Here is a 22059-nt window from a genome sequence, read left to right on the forward strand (position 1 = left end):
TAATTTAACAATAAACACTATACATAGATAAAGCACATAACTTATCAGCATATCGTTCAACTCACACCACAGCAACCATCTGAAATTTTACCTTTGGTTAAAAAAAATAAATAAATAAATCATGTAGTGCATTGCACTGCTTAAAACGTACATATAAAACTACAATATCATGAATGGTCTTTCAAAAGAACTTCCTTTATTTTATTTTTTTCCCATGTAAGATAAGTAAGCTCTAGAGTTTTTAACCTTTTGGATGCATAAGGCCAAGTCTTGCAGGACTCTCCAAGTCCATGAGAGAGAGCATTTGTCCTATACATAAAACATTTTCTAAGCAGCAGCACTGTGCTGTTGATGCTCTAGAAACCACTCGGCAGGCCACCATTCTGGCCTAATGGCTTCAACCTTCACATCTTCCAGTCCTTGTATGGTCAAGGTGCCTGACCCTTTAAAGGCTGCCTCCAACCTCAGAACACCCAGACCTCGACTTCCGAGTGCTGCAGTCACGACCCCAGCCTTCTTGCCAGTCGCAGCATCAACTACATCTGATCCCCGAGTAACTTTCTGCTTCACATCTGAACGAGGAAAAGCATAGTGTTACATTGCATAAATTAACATTATCGAAGCCAAAATGGAAAGAACTCTTTTACCTTTTCCACTATCATTGAGGAACTTCAGAGGCAGCAGACGTTTACGAATGACTCCCCTGTGATGCGTACGAGCGATGAGTTCTTGGCCCACATAGCAACCTTTGTCAAAGCTTATAGCATTTAAACCCGCAAGATTATATTCAAGTGGAATAGCTTCACCTGAACAGGGTAGTTACAAATGCAGATCAGAAGTCTAACTTTGAAGATTTAAATCATAGAGAGTCAATTAATTTTACTGCCAAGGAACTGTGCCTCCATGTTCCACATCAAATAGACATAAAAGAGATCTCATAGTCGCTGCATGCAAATAGACAGACTCCTTAAATTGTCAGGAGAAGATTGAGAAATAAATTCTCCCCGCCAGATTCCTTAATATGGGTATAAAGAGAATTGTAGTTTATAGAAAGAATTTCTGCATGATTAAAAAATATACAGGAGCGTAGAAGGGAAATAGTGTACACGATCCAGAAGAAATAAAGCTGTACCTTTCGGGATCTCAGCTGAGCCTTCTGCAATCCCCTTCATATATCGCCAGAGAAGGTAATTTTGTTCATCTGTTTCCTTGTCATCCTCAACCAAAGGTGCTGCAACAGATAACATGCTTGTGCTCATATAACAACAAGAAGGCTCATAAGGTGAAACATGATGTGCTTCTCAGCTACTAATGGAAACTACTAAACTGCATGCTAATTATAACATGCACAAATTTTGGAATGAATGAAAGAAACTCACGAGTTGTATTAGATGGAAAAATTCCCCTAAATCCAAGGCAATCCAATCTCGGGTCGCTATACCATTGCCATCCAAGATTATTTCCTCGTGAAGCTGATACGCCAGCACAATCAACAGTGCCACCCCAACCAACAGAACCAGCTTCTGGTTCTTCTGAAGATGGGGAGCTTTCTGAAAGGTTCCCACCAAACCGTTGCCAGCAAGAGAATTTTTCAGCAACGTTCTCAATATCGACCTTGGACCTCAGCCGGTATCTATAACACCATGGCACACAAAGTTCCATCAGAAAATAGTAACGAGAAGCAATTTTATCCCAAACAAAGATGTAGGCTTCACCATTTCAAAGCAAAATGTGTCGAACAAATTAAGTCATAAAAATGGGGGACACATCACATTTATCAAAATGCCTAGGCGGCTAGGCAATCAGGTGAAGGTTGACTGGCTGTGCAAGTAGTTGCCTAACACATCATATATAAAGTGGCATAAACATTAGCCACATTACTGTTGTTGGACATATTCATGACGTTCATGTGATGGAAGTAATGAAAAGAAGTTTTAAAAGGGAAAAAAATGTCAAGTATTTGAATAAGTGCAAGCAAACAAGATTTTTGGCTTGGGAATCTTTATTTTAGAAGATAATATTTATAGAATTTGTGTGAAGGCCCAAGACAAGTTCTCATTGGTCATCGCCATTCACTTCTACTCGTGGCATTACCAAACAATTGTTACAACATCCCCCAAGTACATCAAGACATGAGCATGCATGCACATCCACAAACTCGCACACACACCCACACACACAGAATTATCTTCTTGAATTAGAGCTTGGATAGAAAGCTTCATTATTCCCCAATTAATATTCTACTTCTTGCGTGAACTTTTCAATAACAAAATTACTTAGTTTATTTTGCCATAGTTTATATGTGTTTTGTAATCATCCTAACTGACAGAGTCCTCCAGATTACCACTAAATACAACGCAGCCCAAGCACAGATACAAAACACAAGTGCACCTTGTAGGTATACGCAATTCTGCGTCCAAGTAACTGCTGCTGGAAGAGTTCGGGCTGATTAATTTATGTTAAAAACTTACCTGATATAACTTTCGTCTTTAAAATTAGCAGATCGCCTTCCCTGAGGATTCTTAACCTTCAAAAAGGGGCAGAGGCAGGGGCAGGGGGAGTAAGTGATGCTGGAAGAGTTCAGGCTGATCAACATTTATCATTTTTTAAATTTTTTTATCAATAGCCTGTTTCACAACTTCCATCTATTTCTCTACTTAATTAAAGAATGTTGTTGTGATATCTCAGGCATGACAGGAGTAAGACCTCTCCAAGCTAATTTAGGTTACAAAGGTGTCTCAATTGTCACATTATGTTAATAATAATCATAATACTGTAGTGCATATTCGTCAGAGGATTCCACTTTTTCCTGATATTATTAATCAATCACTTCCCATCAGGTAAGGTAGTTCTTACACCACTTATTACACCTTCAGGAGGGAACAGGTAACTCACTCATGTATAAAGACTATCCAATTTTTCCTATTTAATTCTGTTTTTTTCCAAATCTCTCTCCCCATCTCAAACAGTAAACATTGTACATGTGTAATATTGGAATAAATAAAATCCAAACAGAGAATGTGAATATCTAACAGAGTGAGTTTAAATGATTATTAATATCCCATAATCTTGCTAAAGTAACGAATGGCATTAGGACAGCAAGAAAGGGATAATATGAAGGAGGAATCAAGCATCATATATTTAACCAATCACACCGACCCCGAACCTACTTTTCTTCTTGACATCTCAAAAGTGAAGTATGCTATCGTTACCAATATGATAGAAGCAACCATATCCTAATTGAGAGTTTGAGACTCGAATTGGCCAAATTCCAAATTAAACTAAATCTTCTTCAGCCACATTTGTTCCCAATCAGTTGAAAACATAAGGAATAAAGGGAATCATAAACAGAAAATTTCTTTCCACCCTTCATCTCTTTTCTTGCATCCCATTGACAATCACAAGTGAATGCAACATAGGAAACAAAGACATTGAGCTAGACCACAGACCCTAAACCAAAAGTCCAAAACAAACAGCACAAACCTTTAAAAGACAACACCTTCTTTAGAAACAAAGCAACCCAAATGGGAAAAGATAGGGAATTTCATCACAATTATCCATCACTCACTGTTTGTTCACAGTAGTTGAACCTATAAACACCATAACAATGTACAAAAAACTAAAACTATCCTAATTGTATTGTCATCTCTCTGACTACATTCATTGGGGAAAAAACGGAATAAAAAATAAAAAATGAGAACCCTTATGATGCAAACACTACACAAACACACATCTCGACTTGGATCACTACAATTCTAAACTTAACAACCAATTAATAAAAATCAAGGCTAGTTTCACACTTCAGAGATCTGCATTCAAAATTATCAAATATAGAGAGTGCATATATATACCATATACAATCAAAGATAGAGCTTACTTCTTTAGTGTTTCTAAGAGCTCATCCAATACAGAACTATCCACATCAGCGAGTAGCTCCAATTCACCCGGGTTGGGTCCGGGACCAGACCCGGATTTGTCAAGCTTCTCATCAGGCCTAGGCGGTCTGTATAAGAACATATCATAAAGAAACCTACCCTGAGGCGTCAACATTGCGGCGTACATCGGTGGAATCGACACGAAGGGCACGTTTGGCGTCACCAGAGTCGAGGTCTGCTCGCCGACGGGTTCACCGAACTTCCGTACGTCGTTGGTCAACAGACCCTGAAGGAATTTGACGGTGTCTGGGCCTCGGAATTGAATTACTGCTCGAGTCTTGAGGAGAGACGCCATGGGACCAACATTGTCGAGATGGGTTTGTTGCGTAGAAAAGTGTTTTGAGGTCGTGCGATGAAGGGATTTGGGGATTTGGTGAAAGGGTTTGAAACGGTGCATGTTGGGTTTCTTTGTTTGTTTGGTCTGTGAGCTTGATGTTGAAGACGAAGCTGTGGAACAAAGGGTGGGAAAGAGGGGTGGCTATGGTGGCGGTGGGTTGTTGACACGTGTACTGGGGGCTTCTGGGTTTTTGCCACGTGTATTGTGCTTCTGAAGCTGTTGGTATGATTCCGACGAAAGGAGCTTGGTATGTGTTCGATCAAATTCCTGAATGAAGCATAGAAATCTCTAATATAGGTGACGGTGTCTCAAAATGGCTCCCTTATTTTATACTAAAAGACAAAATTACCCTTTATTGCGTCTTTCATTTTATAATTACATTTCCTTAGATTGTAGTTGTGCCATTGAATTTAAATTGTTTTCCTATTTCACTTCCCATAATTTACAAATAGAAACACAACTAGAACTTGATTAATATCTTAAAATGTAGACCATTAATTCACTCAAAATACCATGTTGAAATGATCATATTTTTCTCTTTATTATGGTTATCTTTTATAGCATGTTATTTCCCCCCGGGTGCGCCAACAAATCATTTACGTTTCATCCCCTAAGAAAATTAAAACAATTTTTTTTGTCAAGAAAATTAAATTAATAAATCAAATTGACAAGAATCACCTTTGACTTGGAGCTTTTATTTATTTTTCTGATTTTGTATATCTCTACAATGATATCCTTTTTTAATGTGTCATTTTCAATTGCTCCCACCCTTTCTTAAATGTAAGAATTTTTCCTTCCTTCCTCTTTTTTTTTTTTTGTGAAAGATTAAGCAATGTATAAATAAAGATAGAAATTTACAAAGGAGGCAGCCAGAGCAGCCCAATAAAGGCAAACAGACCCATTAAGGCAGGACCCAGAAAGGCCAATGGCCATAACAACTAAAGAGCAAAAGCCCAGCCCAGTAACAAGCCAACTTCATTTAACAGACTAATATTTTGGCCGTTAAATTAAGGTGTCAAGCTGCCGAATGTTGAATTTGAATAAGGGATGCACAAGCCAACAAGGAAAGAGAGGCCACCAAACTATAAGAAATAATTTTGAGATGGTGTATAGATAGATATGTCGATTAATTTTTATTTGCCCAAATCTTTTTGAACAAAAAAAATGCAAACTGGATTTTATTATGTCTTGAATAAAAAAGAAAAAGAAAAATACAGGATTTTATTTTGTGGTTAATTAGTAATTAACTGCATGCCAATCCGAATAGTACTGTAGTCGTCAGGGATATGTTCCACGAGGAGTACGTCTTGATCTTGAATGAGTCATGGGATTTTGATCTGATTAACATAAGACACAAATGGAGGCTTTGTTTAAAAAGGAAGTAATTGTTAAAGAAAATATTATTCCATTACAAATTTAATTGTTTTCTTAAATTACACACACACATATATATATATACACATACATACTCTCATGTATATACTACCACCTTGTTGATAGACAAGATAGTCTGACTAGTCGATCATCAAAGCCCAACATTCAATCAAATGTTGGGGTTGAAAACATTTTCCCAGTCTAATTGGTATTACGTTGTACAAATCAACATAACGTGGCGACCAGGCCGACCAATGAGCGTGGTTTGAAGTCAACGCTGATGCTCGGGAATATAAAAATCAACGTCTAATGTGCTTAAGATCAGACGGATACAGTGGACCCAACCTGTCATCTAGTCACTATTTGACAATTCATTTTTGCTTCTCCATGTTTCCTACTTTTATGGGCTCCGCCCGTCTCTTTTTTATTACTTGTCTCGTTTTTAGATGTCTCTATTTTAAAAAGTCAAAATAAATAAATTTTATCTTCTTACCTTTATCTTTTATATTTTTAAAAAAATTCAAACTGAGTAACTATATATATATATTATAAAGAACAAATTGATTATTTTAAAAAGAGATAATGTATTAATTGTTTGTCTTTTTTAAAAAATTTAATTTCTAAATATAGACATTTAATACGGGATTAACGGAATATTTTTTAGCTTAACCAAAATGCCACTCTTCTCCAAAATTACAACTGCCATGGCACAACAACAAAATAAGTGTGTTGTACTTGAATGCCATTCACTTGCCATACAATAAATGTGTTTTAATTACTACGACAAGAGTAAAATAAGAAGGTTTAAAGAATGATATTTTTGGTCTTGCGTTGGTTGTGTGAGTTTAAATTTACAAATTAATGACGTAAATATATTAAATTTTAGATTTAATGATTTTGTACTGTTATATAATATGACGTAATATTTTATATAAATGTTGATGTATATAGATTATATAATTCTTACATTGTTTTTCATACTATAGTTTGTTGTATTTGTAATGTAATACATATTGTATGACTGATTTACAAGTGCAGAGGATGACATGGAATCAGGGACCCCAGACTACAAAGGATGCAGCCCGTTAAAACTGACATTGAATAGACTTTCTGGAAGGTTGGAATGAGAGATTCTTTGAAGACTATTGCATGTTGGAATGAGAGATTCTTTGAAGACTAGGGTTTCATCACAAATAATGGTTAACAAAGTTACAAAGCATATTGCACGTGGTGTAATCCTGGGCCGGCTCGAGCAGTCGCCTAAGGCCCAGCCAATAGAAAAGGTTTCAAAATTTTAAAAATTTCTTATACTAAGTTATATTATAATTATTTTCTAATATTGTTAAACTCTAATGAATATAAAAAATTTATATTAGCCTCAAAGATTTATATCCTAAAATAGATTTTTTTTTTTTTTTTTTTTTTTTTTTTTTTGTCTAACCCACTGGTTTCAATTTTATATTAGGCGTCAAATATTTAAATCCTAAAATAACTTTTTTTTCTCTTTTCTCACTCTGCTCATTCATTCCGATTTTATATTAGGCCTCAAATATTTATATCCTTCGGTTCCGTTGAACTCTAAGTGATACATAAATTTAATATTGGCCCCAAAGATTTATATCCTTATATGACTTTTTTTATTTTCCTTTTTTCTACTCTTATTCACGTTTTACAATAAATCCTAACCAATATAGAAATTTAATATTGAGCCCAAAATATTATATCATTAAATTAAAAAAAAAAAAAAATTTCCTTTTTCTTTCTCTCATTCACGTTTTTTACACTAGCACTAAAAAGAAAGTTTATAGTTGTTATGAAGGTATTTTTATTGTATTGAAAAATTTGTAGAAGTATTAGATTTGGATTTTCTAAATTAGATTCAATGGTTCTTATTCTTTAATTATTTTTAAATTTTATTAACTTTTGTTATTATAAATTTGTGTGTACATATATTTGTATATTTTGTTTTTGAGTTGTGACTAATTTTATTTATATTGTTGAAGAAGACACTTTTTTTATTTTTGACCTAAGGTAACAAATTAGATTGAGCCGCCCGGTTACTGTAATCACGTTTACATTTACTATGTATGTTATTCCAATCTTTGATTTCTAGTATTTGGCGGAGGCAGAGAATTGGGTATCATTCTTTCTAAATTATATAGGGGAACCGGATTGAGACACAGCCCTTTTTTAATTGCAGAGGAGGCAGATTGACTTGGAAAGTTGCCAATTCTAGGTTTTGTTTGTTTGGCAAAACCATCTACAAGTCCATTGTAATCCAAATCCACACGTTGGATTTGCGCGGATAAAAATGTCAACTCTTTCTTGCCTCACTTTCTCTTTCATTTAAAAACCTAGCCAATAAACAACATCAACATCAACATCAACATCTTCTACACACCATCATTTAGCTTCTGCAACTAAAGACAAACACACAACTTGAAGAACAAGAAAGACCAATTTATACAAGAGCTGATGTATGTCAGTTTTCTTATGCTACTAGTTTCCTTATGCGTTACCTTGTATTGTTTGTTTCCTTATATGTTTGAATCGTTTTATTATAAATACATCTTTTACCTTTGTGGATTCAAAGTCGTTCCTTGTCAAATTAATAAACGTTCATAGCTTCCGCTCCGTCAAGAGCTAAGAATAAGAAAAGATGAAACTAGTTTGGTCTCCGGACACAGCAACCAAGGCTTATATAGACACTATCAAATCCGTAAGCAACTCTCCAAATTTATATTCACAGATTGATATATGGATGATATTTTTGGTTTTTTGCTTTTCATGTCTAATATTGACTCGTTTGATCTTGAACTGCAGTGTGAACTTTTTCAACATTCTAGTGTAGCAGAGCTTATTTCAGCCATGGCTGCAGGGTGGAATGTAAAACTAATAGTCGAAACATGGTCACAGGGTGGAGTTACCACCACAAGCATTGGCTTAGACATAGCGAGCCGTCACACCTGTGGAAGACACGTATGCATAGTCCCAGATGAAGAGTCGAAGTTAGAGTACATCGAGGCCATGGAAAAGGCCGGCATGTCACCGGAGGTCAAGGTTGGTGAGCCGGAGGAAGTCGTGGGAGGGTTGATAGGTATAGATTTCTTGGTTGTGGACTGCAGGCATAGTGACTATGCAAGAATACTGAGGGTAGCAAAATTAGGCCACCGTGGTGCAGTTTTGGTGTGCAAGAATGCTAGCTCAAGAAGTGGTTCGGATTTTGGATGGCCTAGTGTTATTGATGGTGGATCACGCCTCATGCGCTCTGTGTTTCTACCGGTAGGGAAGGGACTGGACATCGCACATGTAGCAACCGGTGGGGGGAGTTCGGGTTCAGGCGAGGGTCAAGGGCGATGGATCAAGCACATTGATCAACAGTCAGGTGAGGAATATGTCATCCGAAGGACGTTCCATACAGCATCAGCAAATTAATACTAGATTTGATATACAATTCTTTTTTTTCCTTTTATTATCTTTGGTTTGATATGTAAATGAAACATAATTTACTTCCTCCTGATTTGTTATTCAATTTTCTTCTCTCCTTGAATGGCCTATCATGAGGATTTGAGTTGTACAGCTAACTTTTAATGAAAATAAACTAAAGAGCAATGTGTTTCTCTTCATTTATGTTTCTAGTTCTAGTGTACATGTGCACATGTTTGTTATTTGTGTATGCAGGCTTGGACTATTTAAAATGAAGGCAGACTTTAGGAGTTCATGAGTGCACACATTACATGGAAGAACCAACTCTAGCATTGTTAAATTTTGTCATTTCCCCTCCCTCATTACTTCTCCTTTCCTTTGGTCGCAGTTCTAACGCAAAACTAGATCATTATACAAGGAGATTATTACTTTTCCTTTCCTTTTCCTTTCCGGCAAATCATTTGGAATTTGGGTCGCAGTTCTAACGCAAAACTAGATCATTATACAAGGAGATTCTCTAACGAGCTACGTGTTTCAGCTTTTCGAATACGGTTCGAAACTCCAGATATGGAGTGCACGTGTTTCAGCTTTTCGAATACAGTTCGAAACTCCAGATATTGAGTACAAGACCTGTGTACAGCATAATTATGCCCAAAACAGCACTGGAATAAAAATCACAATGGGCAGAAATAATAAGGCATTCTCAACCAACTTAATTGATTTCTTACTCGAACAAACACGAAAAGTACACATTCAAAGAGACCGACTACAATTATTTAATATGCCAACAAGAAGAACGACTAGTTCAGCTGATGAATATATGCTACCATGGTGTATGGAATATAAAATGTCCACCCTAGAGTACAATGACATCAGATATAAAAACTGCTTCTTTAGAACTAGAGTCCGTCGACAAACGAGAATCATAGCAATAGCAGCAGCTCTTTAATGCCTGCTAACTTGATCCATGTTGATACCATTAGCAGCTCCGGCCCTCACTGAAGAAGAACCTTTCCTAACTCTAGTATCTGCTTTCATCTTCCCAGACTGTTTTGAACGAGAGGAGCCTACTGTTTGTCCAACATCTGGTTTCATAATCCCCGAGTGTTGAGCTCGCTCGGTTGAAGGAAGAGCCCAACCACCCCTTCTTGCAACTGCATCGTGTTCATTGCCATCAGAACCTGAAGCAGAAATTGCACAAAAACAGTTTGCAATCAGTATGCCTCAGTTAACATACAACTCCAAAGCAGCAGCTCCATGTGCAACCACAGAGAATCACAGCTGTAAAACAAGTGTCATGATGTATATCAAATTTATCGCATGTAAAATTAGCTAATGAACTCCTGCCTACTGGAATATCATGGTGCACATGCATTTCCAAGCATAATGCAGTTTTGGTGCTATTTTTATTGCTATTGCAACAACAAAAAAGAAAAAGAAAAAAAAAAAAACCAAACATCCAATAATCAAGCAGTAGCTTCAATTTCTCAAAAGCTCTTCATAAACATCAAGAAACATAGACTATTTGGGAACAACTATCAGTTGGAAAGACCTGCATAAATCCTTAACAAGACTGTACATTGACACGTGGATGTCAAAAACAATGTCTGAAATGAATGACTAGCCCATCATTCTAGTTAGTCAAATGAGTAACGCCATCATGACAGCCCTCTCATGGTGAACTCTCCTTGTCTAACCAATGAATTGAAAAAAAAAAAAAAAAAAAAAATTTGATAAGTGATGAATTGAAAGATTTATTAAATAACTCATTTGACTTTTCACACTTTCAAAAAACTGTCTCAATCCAGTGGTTAAATAAGGAGAGCTCATGCCTTTTGTCATGAAAGGGCTCTCATGATGACATTACTCTAGTCAAATTGTCATTGTTCCAGTGATAGCGCTGAACCAAGAATGCCATATAGCATGTGGGTTACATGCTTAGCTACCGTACTCATCTTGGGTAAGAAATTTCTCACATCTGGCATTTGATGAGTATGATAGACAAGGTAAAATGGCACAGCTTTAGTGATGGCGTCATTATTGTGGGACATACTATTACATGCAAACACCCCATCCCACCACATAAGAGACACTAACCATGGGCCACCCACATGCCTGGAGATATTCATATGGAAATGAGGCACCCCATCAGGTTATATGTGTTTTTGTGCGTCAAGGAAATTCCACAATTATAAGTCATTAAAATTTATAAGGAAAATCCGAGGAAGAAAATGAACACACCAGAATAAACAAAAACCTTGGTGAACATGGCAATTAAAACATTGACAACACACCCACGCGCACGCGCCACAAGAGCACGTGGCTAATGCAGCAAAGGAACTTTACCAGTTATAACATTGGCCCCCTCGGTCCAACCAGGTAGATGCTTTCTAGCTTTTCGATTCCAAGCATCTTCAAATCCACCCAACTCATCTGATACATTTTTTTTTCCCAAAAAAGAGGATATTTGGTTAGTCACCACTGGCAACAATTTCCTACCCACACAGTATATCACAACTTACAACGTGACAATACCTTCGTTAAGATTGTGCAACATTTGCATTGTGTCCACCCTACCATCTGAATTAAGCTTTCTTGTAACAGAATGGCCCTACAGCATAAAAAATCAATGTTATTCTTGCATTCTAGAGATAACTACAGTGTTTCCATCTCATAAATGTATCAAACCCAGAGTGAAGCCTGTTGGATTTAATGAATATCGAAAGAAAAATTTAACAAAAAATCATAGACAAGATTAAAAAGGTACCTTATCATAAATTCCCCTAGAGATGTTATGAGTTGCTTGACCAGAAGCTGTATCAGCTTCCTTTCTTTCTTCAAATGTTAACTGGAAATCCAAAACCACAACATAAGAAATAGAGGAAACCCAAAAAATTTGATGTGTTCTGCAGCTATGCTAAAAGTACTTACTCCATCACTTGCTATTCTCCTCGTTTTAGATGAGGTGTAATTTGCCCCATTGGCTCCACCATAAGTAACAGTAGAGCTCTGAAAGGTGAAGGTATGAGTTTGGGGCTGTGAGCGTGCATTGTTCAGCCTGTTGAAGTCATTCCTGTGCTGCATTTGCTTGCTCTTCCTCTCTGCAACACGAAGACATTAATCACTTTCAAAGTAGGTAATAACAATAAAAACAGAAGAAAAAATAAAAGCATTATTAGTTAAACATTAGGAGTCAGACATCACCTTCACCTGCATCATCCGGATCCTCAACATAATAAGGATCTTTGCTTGACCTCCCATGCTTTCGAGGATTATCTTTATTCTCCTCCTTACCTTCTTCATCTTTTTCACCATCAGAGTCCAATTCCTCAATTATTGGTCCCCTAGATGTACTGGTCTGGGGGCCTTGATGTTCAAGGAATCCAGATGCACGGGAGTCTGCAAAAGGACTTCCACTAGGACCAAAAGGACTTCCACTAGGACCAAAAGGGCTTCCACTAGGACCAAAAGGACTTCCACTAGGACCAAAGATGTTTGACTCAAACATACTTCCAAATGGGCGTGTAAAGAAAGTATCATCAAATGGATCCCTTCCTCCCAAAAAACTAGATAATAAACTCCTTTGACCACCAAATCCACTAAAACCCCTTAAGGCAGCAAAAGGATCGCCAGAACCAGAGAAAGGATCCCTGCCTCCTCTGCCTCCCTGCATTTTATAGCTGCTATAATCCCTGAAAAGTGACAACAATAATACAGCAAGTCTTGAGAAATCCATATATTTGGAACTGAAAGTTGCCAAATACACACACAAATAGTATAGATTGTGATAATAGAAAAAAACTAACTATTACCCATCCTTAACAACCATAATTCAACAAATGCAACCTTGTGCAATTACTTCCTTCACATTTACACCGCTGCATATAATGCCGGGTGAAGTTGGCTCTGAACTATATTGAAAATTCAGTATTACCATATAATGATGGGTATGATGGTTCTTTAAGCATTCAATAATATAATTGAGAATAAATCCAACAAGACCTAATCAGTACCAGCTACAGCACTGTTGAAAAGCAAACAAAGGGCTATCTTTATCATTTTGGTGAATGGTGATTACATATTCATGCCTTTCCAACTCAAGGATAAGGGTCAATATTGCTGAAACGCCCGAAACTTAAACGTTACAAATTACATGCTAAAGGACAAAGATGACTTAAAACAATTGCAAATACCATGTGTGCAACATATGTTTTAAGTTCAGTGCCTCAAAAAGCTATAAGCATCTGATATACATTTCCATGAATAGTGTCCTTTGACAGGTATAGTTTCTTGAGAGTCTTCCAGATGAGCGTTTAGCTGAACTTAAAAAATTTAAATAAATTCCCAAGTTGAGTAATTTAAACACCGTGTAGTTTAAATTATCAAGATACTGAAAATAAATTATAATTTTTTAAAAATTATCAAGTCACTGAAAATACATTATACACTACAATATACTTGGTGAAAGAACTTCCATACAAGAAAAAGAAATATACAAAAAGATGATGTAATAAAAATCAGTCAACATACATTCTCATGAAAAAATTTAGTCCCTGGAGAACTGACTATTGGAACAGTCAAAAATTTTAAATTGAAATATTCACTTAACTAATCTTGATCTATAATTGAAATATGCATTTAACTAATCCTGATAATAAAACACACACATGTAAAGGTATTGTAAAACATAGACATATGAAGGCAATAATCAATGAAGGGAGAGGTGGTGGAAGGAGGGGAGGATTTGCTTTTCCAAGTGTTTCCCTATGAAGCTACAAATTCTCTCATGGAATGTCCGGGGTCTCAATGATCCGGTTAGAAGGAAAGTGGTGAAGTCGGTTATTCGTAAAAGTAGGGGTCATGTGGTGTGTCTCCAGGAGACTAAACTGGCTTCGATGTCTGATAGGATTGTGAGGAGTCTTTGGGGGGGGCGATTTGTGGAGTGGGTTGATTTGGATGCTATTGGCTCCTCGGGGGGCATTTTGATCTTGTGGGACAACAGATGGGTGTCTAAAGTGGATGCTAAGGTTGGGCGTTTCTCTGTTTCTTGCATTCTTGCTTTAGTTGAGGATGGAGTTCATTGGATTCTTTCGGGTGTTTATGGTCCTTCAGAGGACGGTGAGCGCCACTTGCTTTGGGAGGAATTGGGGGAGATTCGAAGTTAATGGTGTTTGCCTTGGTGTATTGGAGGGGACTTCAATGTTGTTCGTTCTCCGTTTGAGAGGTCAACGGGAGGTAGGTGGACGTCTGATATGGAGGCTTTCTCGGAGTTTATTGATGAGTTTGGGCTGATTGATTTGCCCTTGGTTGGAGGTCCGTTTACTTGGTCAAGTGGCCGCTCTCCCCCTACCCTCTCTCGGATTGACAAATTCTTGGTGTCAGGGGAGTGGGAGGAGAGGTTCTCTGATGTTGTCCAGACTACTTTGGCTCGTCCTATCTCTGACCATGTTCCGTTGATGTTAGATTGTGGGGGACTGTGTAGTAGACGTTCTCCTTTCAGATTCAAGAATATGTGGCTGCGGGCTGAGGGCTTTCTGGAGAGGGTCCGTCTTTGGTGGGAGGGGTATGGTGTGGCTGGCACCCCTAGTCATGTGCTCGCAGGCAAATTGCGTCTTTTAAAGGTGAAACTTAAGACTTGGAATAAAGAGGTCTTTGGGAATCTGGAATGGAGGAAAAATCGGGTCTTAGCTGAGATTGCGGCTATTGACCGGATGGAGGGTCAAAGGGATTTGGTGGAGGCTTTGAAGATTAGGAGGGCGGAGTGTAAGGCGGAGTATACTGAGATTGCAATCATGGAGGAGATCTCGTGGAGGCAAAAATCTCAAGCCTTGTGGCTTAAGGAGGGAGATAGAAATACTAAATTTTTCCACAGATTGGCCAATGCTCATAGAAGAGGCAATCACATAGGGAGGATTCGGGTTGAAGGGGTTGTTTTTTGTAAGGAAGAAGAGATCTGCAAAGAATTTTCAGAGTTCTTTGAGAAGTTGTTCACAGAGACTGTTGAGTGGAGACCTTTGCTTGAAGGGTTACAGTTTGACTCTATTTCTGAGGAGGAGTGCTTGGGTTTGGAGTTGCCTTTTTCTGAGGAGGAAGTTCTGTTTGCTTTGAAGAGTTGTAATGGGGATAAAGCCCCAAGTCCCGATGGTTTTACCATGAAATTTCTTTTGGAGTGTTGGGAGGTGGTCAAAGGGGAGGTGATGGGCACTCTTCATGCTTTCCATTCTCGGGGTTCGTTTGAAAAAAGCTTGAATGCCACGTTCATTACCCTTATTCCGAAAAAAGGGGGGGCGTTGGATGTTAGGGACTTTCGCCCTATTAGTTTGGTGGGTTGTATCTATAAGTTGATAGCCAAGGTGCTAGCTTCTAGACTGAGGAAAGTTATGGATGGCATCATTTCGGATTCTCAAAATGCTTTTGTCGGAGGTCGTCAGATTTTGGATTCACTTCTTATTGCAAGCGAGTGTGTGGACTCCAGACTGCGTAGTGGGGTCCCAGGTGTTCTTTGTAAGCTGGACATAGAGAAGGCATATGACCATGTGAGTTGGAGCTTCCTTCTTTATCTGATGGAGAGGATGGGGTTCGGTGATAGGTGTAGGAGATGGATTCACTTTTGCATTTCCAGTGCTCGGTTTTCGATTCTTGTTAATGGTGCTCCTTCCGGTTTTTTCTCTAGCTTAAGGGGCTTGAGACAAGGGGATCCTCTCTCTCCCTTCTTGTTCTTGTTTGTGATGGAGGTCCTTAGTAGATTGATGAGAAAGGCTTCAGATTTGGGTTTTTTGAGGGGCTTCCGGGTGGGCAGGGATGTTGCTTCTCAGTTGGAGATCTCTCATTTGATGTTTGCTGATGATACTTTAGTTCTTTGTGATGCGAATGTGTCCCAGATTAGATATTTGAGATGTGTTTTGACTTGGTTTCAAGTTGTCTCCGGCATTAAGGTGAATGTGGGCAAGAGTGTTTTGGTGCCGGTTGGGGAGGTCCCTGAGATTGAGATGTTTGCTGACATTCTTGGTTGTAGGACTGGGTCATTTCCCATTTCTTACTTAGGTTTGCCTCTGGGTGCTCCTTCGAGATGTGTAGGAATTTGGGACCCGGTGGTGGACAGATTTGAAAGAAGGCTAGCGGGTTGGAAGAAGCAATATCTTTCCAAGGGCGGCAGGATCACTCTGATTAAGAGCACCCTCTCTTGCCTCCCCACTTACTTTATCTCTCTTTTTCAAATTCCCTCTTCAGTTGCGGAGAGGATTGAGAGGTTGCAGCGAAATTTTCTTTGGGGAGGTAGAGCTGAAGAGTTTAAGTTCCATTTGGTGCGATGGGATTAGGTTTGCAGGCCTATTTGGAATGGTGGGTTGGGTCTCCATAGATTGGTGCCATTTAATAAGGCCCTTCTCGGGAAATGGTTGTGGAGATTTGGTGTGGAGAGACATTGGCTTTGGAGGAGGGTTGTGGCGTGTCGTTTTGGGGAATTGAGAGGAGGGTGGAGTTCCTTGGAAGTGCGGGATCCTCGGGGGGTAGGGGTCTGGAAAGTAATTCGGAAGGGTTGGGATGAATTTTCTAAACACATTCGATTTCGTCTTAGAGATGGGAGGAGGATTTGCTTCTGGGAGGATGTGTGGTGTGGAGATGTTCCTCTCGCTCTCGCTTTTCCTCAGCTTTACAGGATTGCTTCGGATAGGCAGGCCATGATGGTCAACTATTATCATCTTGATAATGGAAGACTGGTTTGGGATGTTCGATTCAGGCGTCACTTTCAGGATTGGGAGATCGAGGAGGTCATTCGCTTCTTGGAGCTGCTTTATCGCCAAAGGATTGTGGAGGAGGATTCGGATTGTTGGTCTTGGGTAGCAAACTCTCATGGGCGTTTTGAGGTGAGGTCCTTCTTCAAGTGTCTCTCATTTGATCCTGATGTTCGTTTTTCTTGGAAGTCTGTTTGGCGCTCCAAGGCTCCTCTCAAGGTGGCTTTCTTTGTGTGGTCTTCGGTTATGGGTAAGATCCTAACCCAGGATAATTTGCGAAGGAGAAGCCAAGTGGTGATCGATCGTTGTTTTATGTGCCTTCGTAATGAGGAATCAGTGGATCACCTTCTCATTCATTGCTATGTGGCTAGAGAGTGTTGGGATTTGATGCTTGGCTTATTTGGGCTTTATTGGGTTATGCCTAGATCTACAAGAGGGTTGATTGAGGCTTGGAGAGGTTGCCCTGTGGGGAATCACAGTCAGGATGCGTGGAGGGCTACACCGCTTTGTGTATGGTGGTGCATTTGGCTTGAAAGGAATAGGAAATATTTTGAAGGAAAGGCGATGTCGATTTCGGTGCTTAAATTCTCGATTATTTCCACTCTTTTTTGTTGGGTTTTAGGGAGAGATCATAGATCTTTGGAGGAAATTGTTGATTTTTTGGCCTCTTTGAAGGATTGAGTGGTTTTTTGTATTGTTCTTGGGTTCCGCTCCCCCTTGGAGTGTTTTTTTTATAAAATTTTTTATTTATCAAAAAATAATAATAATAATAATAATCAATGTGAGGGCTTGGATCCTTGCCAAAGAATCCCAAGTTGTTCAAGAGACCAGACTGCTCACCCTTAAGGGTTGAAAGAAGAAGCAAGATTCACTCCTCAATGTGAACTAGTTGTTCTACTTTCTTCCCATACAATTTTCATCGGCTACAAGTGCTTGAATAGTTAAATCAAGATCAACCTTTACCATGCTAAAGCCACTCAATGATGTAATAGCGGCAATCTTAAATGCTTGTTCATGCTAAAATGGCATGTTTCTATCAGTCACAAAACAACTACTTACTGGGGTTCACTATAGTGGTTCTATATCCAAAACATAATATCACATCCTGTTTATTGAGTTACTAAAAAAAGGGAAATGGTGAATATAAGGTTTCTGAAAACTTTGATAATAGAAAATTAAAGCCTCACCTCAACCTCAACCTCAACCAAAATTCATAGAATTCCTAAGGTCACAGAGATGAATCCTATATCGCATAGCCTCTTATAAACGTGTGAAGCACTCATGCCCCCCCTAACATGCATAGAATATCCATCTGACATGTCTAGTTAGATATATACCTAACAAGCATATAAGTTCCTATATTACATACAAGCTCACGTATTAAGTTACATAGGCTTCAAAAAAAATAAACCTTAACTATAAAATAACCAAGAACAAGTAAGTTCTTATTCTACTCCACTCTTTTGTGGTGATTGCCCTTTTCAACTCTCTGATGCATAATGCTTTCCTCAAACCACATAAAGGAAAGCACTAAACCTTAAAACTTCAATTTTTTTTTTATTTATGAAACCACAATTATCCGCTGATCAAAAGAGGCGTCATTTCACCATGATGGCAAAATGATAATCAATTAAATCAACTTTTTTGCCATCCACCATCTGCTGCTAGCCTCTCTTCCGGGCAATGCATACAATCATTACTGTCACCCAATAAGAAGAGCAGCAAACACTCATTTCTTTTCCCAATCTCGTTTTTCAACAAATCAAATGAGGGAAAGGGATAACCCTACAGGCAGACAACAGCTCTCCGGCTCAACACAATCAGAAATTCAGAATCAAATTTTACTTAAACTTCAACCATCGTTGCTGCAAAAATAAAAGCTATGGCTCGGCCGACCCCGTAAATGATGCATATATATGACCGTGAAATTTTGGGAGGGGGGAATCCAACTCCTACTCGAAAACCAGCATTCAGAATCACGTGATTGAGTATCATTTACCATTCACCACTATGAAAACAACATCAAAATTAAAGTCATTCAAAGTTACATCAGAAGCATAAATATTTCTATTTACAACACTGAAGCAATGGAAACGAAACTGTGCATACAGTGGAAACGTATCGTTTTTCATCAAATCAAGAAACCCTAAACGAATTTTAGATAAAATTAAGAAATATATATATCTATATATATGTACATACGTAGATAATAGAAGATATCCGGACGAATCATGATCAAAAGCAAAATTGACAATTCTCATACAAAAATCAGAAAGCAAAAGTGGTAAAGAGAGATAGGTTAATAACAAAATCATATAAGTTCGCAATTGTACAATTCAATACTATCAACAAATTGAACACGAGTAAAATTACCTTCGTCAACGAGAAATTGAAGTTCTGAGAGAACAAATTCCAGATAGAATGATACCCAGCCCTAGCGATTGTCAATGGTTTTCCTAATGAAGTAATAAACACCGTATACAAACCGACCTATATACTGGGACTATGGAGAAACATTCTTAGAGAGAGAAAGGGAGACGAATAATTGAAGGTTCTAGTAAACGCCACGTCACAAAGTAAACTGACTATTAAAAAGAAAATATCCTTTGATGGCTTCAAAAACTTTAAAAACAGTTTATACTTTATACTGTAGTTTTCAAATAAATTAAATAAGTTTTCTAAAAACTTTAGGTGTTTTTAACCATGTTTTCATTTAAAATTTTCAAAATATAAAATTAAGAATAATGCTTAGTTACTCGTTGGTAAGTAGGGTAAAGCTAGTCACCCCTATTCGGTCCAATAATAATATAACACATCACATTTAATAGTTGATCCGAAAAAGCAGAATAATGTGTAAATTATTTTATTATTAAAGGTGATGTGTTATTTTGTTATTGAACTACATAAGGGTGAGTAGTAGCTAAGTATTCTCCTAAAATTAATTCTTAAAAAGTTTTAACCAAACAATACAATATTTTTCCCCAACTTTTTATTCTACTAATGAAAAATTTCAATAAATGTGTAGGATTTCTTTTTTTCCTTCTTCCATTTATAAGAAACGTATTCACATACTCCCTTGTCTGAACAAGAACTTGAAAACCTTCTATCTTCTATTTTAAAAGCCCATAAGAGAATAAAATATCATAATCCAAATTCAGAAATAATTTTGATGTATACAAATTCAGAAATAATTTTGATGTATAAAAATTCTATTTGATGATAAAAAAATGTAAGACAATTACAACATAAGTTACTTTAGGTATTTAAATTGTTCTTACTAATATTAATTAATGTATAATATTTAAGTTTACAAGTGAGAATGTCTAATTTAATAATTAAAGAGAATAAATCGATTTATTATTCGTCCACATCAATTGCGGTGAGAATGGTTTACATCTCACTGAAGACACTACACTAAATATTATTCTTAATTAATACTTTAACACATGTGTAGGTTTATCACATATCAATTTTCATGCTAAAAAAAAAAAAAAAAAAAAAAAACATATCAATTCATCATCAATAGACTATTGTCCACTTTAGAAAAATACGAATCAAATGAAAATTTAATATCATAATCCAAATTGAGAAATATAATATAGGGTTAAGTGCATTAAACCCCCCTCAACTATGATCAGATTGCACTAAACCCCCCTGAATTAAAAAATACCCCCTAAATTATAAGAGTGTTGCAATTTACCCCACACCGTCAAACAACCGTTAAGAAAGAAATGAAATTACCATTCTATCCATTAATTAAACTACTCCTTGCATTACTTTGGGTGTTGATGTGGCATTTGTAATCCCTCTATTAAATCAAAATTTGACAAGTCATCCTATCTTAATCAATAATTTTGCTGACCAAACAAAAAATAATTCCCTCCAATTAAAGGATGACAACTCAATTAGTACTAATTTAAATGTATTAAAAAAACTGTAGTACTCGTATGTATATATATTTTGATAAGTAAAAATACTTGTTTATATATATATATAACAAATTTTCTTCTTGCTTCTTCCCCATCCATGGACGCCATCACCGTCATCTCCCATGGCGGCGCTTAAAATGAAAATTAATCACATTTATCAACAGATCCAACCCAATTGAAGGATACCCATACCATTAACAACTTCAATCAACTCAAAAATTCAAGCTTCGTATTTTTATAACATGATTGGAAAAGCAATTAAGGGAAGGGCATATTGACTACCAACCAAGATCAACCAAAATAGAGAGAGATCCTAGAAAGAGAGAGAGTAGAGAGAGAAAGTGATTCAAATAAGCAATGACGAGGAACATAGAACAGGAACAAAAAATGGAGATTTACAAGAGGAGTGGAGGTTTAAGAAAGGACTATATATGTATATTATAGTAGCTCTCTCTGTGTACAATCAGGCAAGAGACGATATTGCAAATTCACCGACACCTCTGCCTTCCTCGACACAGAATTGGCCGCTGTGAAGCCCGTCGCCTGCTGCCTCGGCCTCGCCGATGAGCTGCTCCAACTAGCGATGTTTCGGCTTGAAGATGACTTTCAGATCACTGACTGATTTTTCACCTCTTCATCGTTCTTGTCATCGTCGGAGTTGGAGGTCAAAAAGTGAAATAAAAAAAGAGAAAGAGGTAGATTGGAGAGAGAGGGAGTGGCGGCAGCCATATATGGTGGAGTTGAAGGTGGTTCTGAAGGATGAAGCATCTTTGTGGGGGAAGGGAGAGCGGTGGTGGTGGCGCCATGGACGGTTGGTGGTGGTGTTGGCCATGGACAAATGGTGAAGGTAGTTGGAGAGAGAGAGGACGGCAGATGCAGCTTTATATATATATATATATATATATGGAAATGGAAAAGAGTGATGTATATTTGTATATAATATTTATTTAATAGTCATAAGGATATTTTTGCCATTCTAAAATTTTGCTTAATCGCGTCTATCTCACGCGCTTTCTGGGCGTTAAATTTTGGACGATAACTAACAGTTTGCAACTAATATAATAGTTTGAGGGGTTAAATGTCTTTTTGATAGTTCAGGGGGGTTTTCTGAGAGAGAGAAAAAAATCTAGGGGGGTTTAATGCACTTAACCCTATAATATATATATATATATATATATATATATATGCTCCAAGTTTCAATGAACAAAATAAAGTAATGCATGATATTCTGAAAATCGAATTTACAAAGCAAAACTTTGGTGAAATTTTTAAATATAAATAATCAAACTGGAAATAATTTATCCTCTTTTCACTGTCTAAACACA

General features: G+C 37.4%; 3 protein-coding genes across 4 annotated transcripts; 1 reads left to right on the plus strand and 2 right to left on the minus strand.

The window, feature by feature from the left end:
* Nucleotides 1-18: 18 nt before the first annotated feature.
* On the minus strand, nt 19-4570 carry LOC132282567 (putative transferase At4g12130, mitochondrial). The gene is made up of 5 exons (XM_059784293.1): nt 3878-4570; nt 1380-1633; nt 1133-1231; nt 648-806; nt 19-572 (listed from the first exon to the last, which is right to left on the minus strand). The coding sequence occupies exons 1-5, from the start codon at nt 4330-4332 to the stop codon at nt 328-330; spliced, it is 1212 nt and encodes a 403-aa protein (XP_059640276.1). The 5' UTR covers nt 4333-4570; the 3' UTR covers nt 19-327.
* Nucleotides 4571-8059: 3489 nt separating this feature from the next.
* Nucleotides 8060-9262, plus strand: LOC132282610 (uncharacterized). The gene is made up of 2 exons (XM_059784344.1): nt 8060-8365; nt 8470-9262. The coding sequence occupies exons 1-2, from the start codon at nt 8306-8308 to the stop codon at nt 9079-9081; spliced, it is 672 nt and encodes a 223-aa protein (XP_059640327.1). The 5' UTR covers nt 8060-8305; the 3' UTR covers nt 9082-9262.
* Nucleotides 9263-9772: 510 nt separating this feature from the next.
* LOC132282609 (uncharacterized) lies at nt 9773-19337 on the minus strand. Of its 2 annotated transcripts, none has more exons than XM_059784343.1 (7): nt 19179-19337; nt 12283-12764; nt 12004-12173; nt 11840-11920; nt 11608-11683; nt 11419-11505; nt 9773-10253 (listed from the first exon to the last, which is right to left on the minus strand). In XM_059784343.1, exons 2-7 carry the CDS (start codon nt 12743-12745, stop codon nt 10018-10020), a joined length of 1113 nt encoding a protein of 370 aa, XP_059640326.1. In that variant the 5' UTR covers nt 12746-12764; nt 19179-19337; the 3' UTR covers nt 9773-10017. The 2 variants fall into 2 exon arrangements, with proteins under 2 accessions (XP_059640326.1, XP_059640325.1); XM_059784342.1 differs by having other exon boundaries at nt 12277-12764; nt 19179-19334.
* Nucleotides 19338-22059: the final 2722 nt, after the last annotated feature.

Source organism: Cornus florida, unplaced genomic scaffold (assembly GCF_030987335.1).
Source record: "Cornus florida cultivar Cherokee Brave unplaced genomic scaffold, ASM3098733v1 CherokeeBrave_3.0.0_Hap2_Chr11, whole genome shotgun sequence".
Classification (NCBI taxonomy): Eukaryota; Viridiplantae; Streptophyta; class Magnoliopsida; order Cornales; family Cornaceae; genus Cornus; species Cornus florida.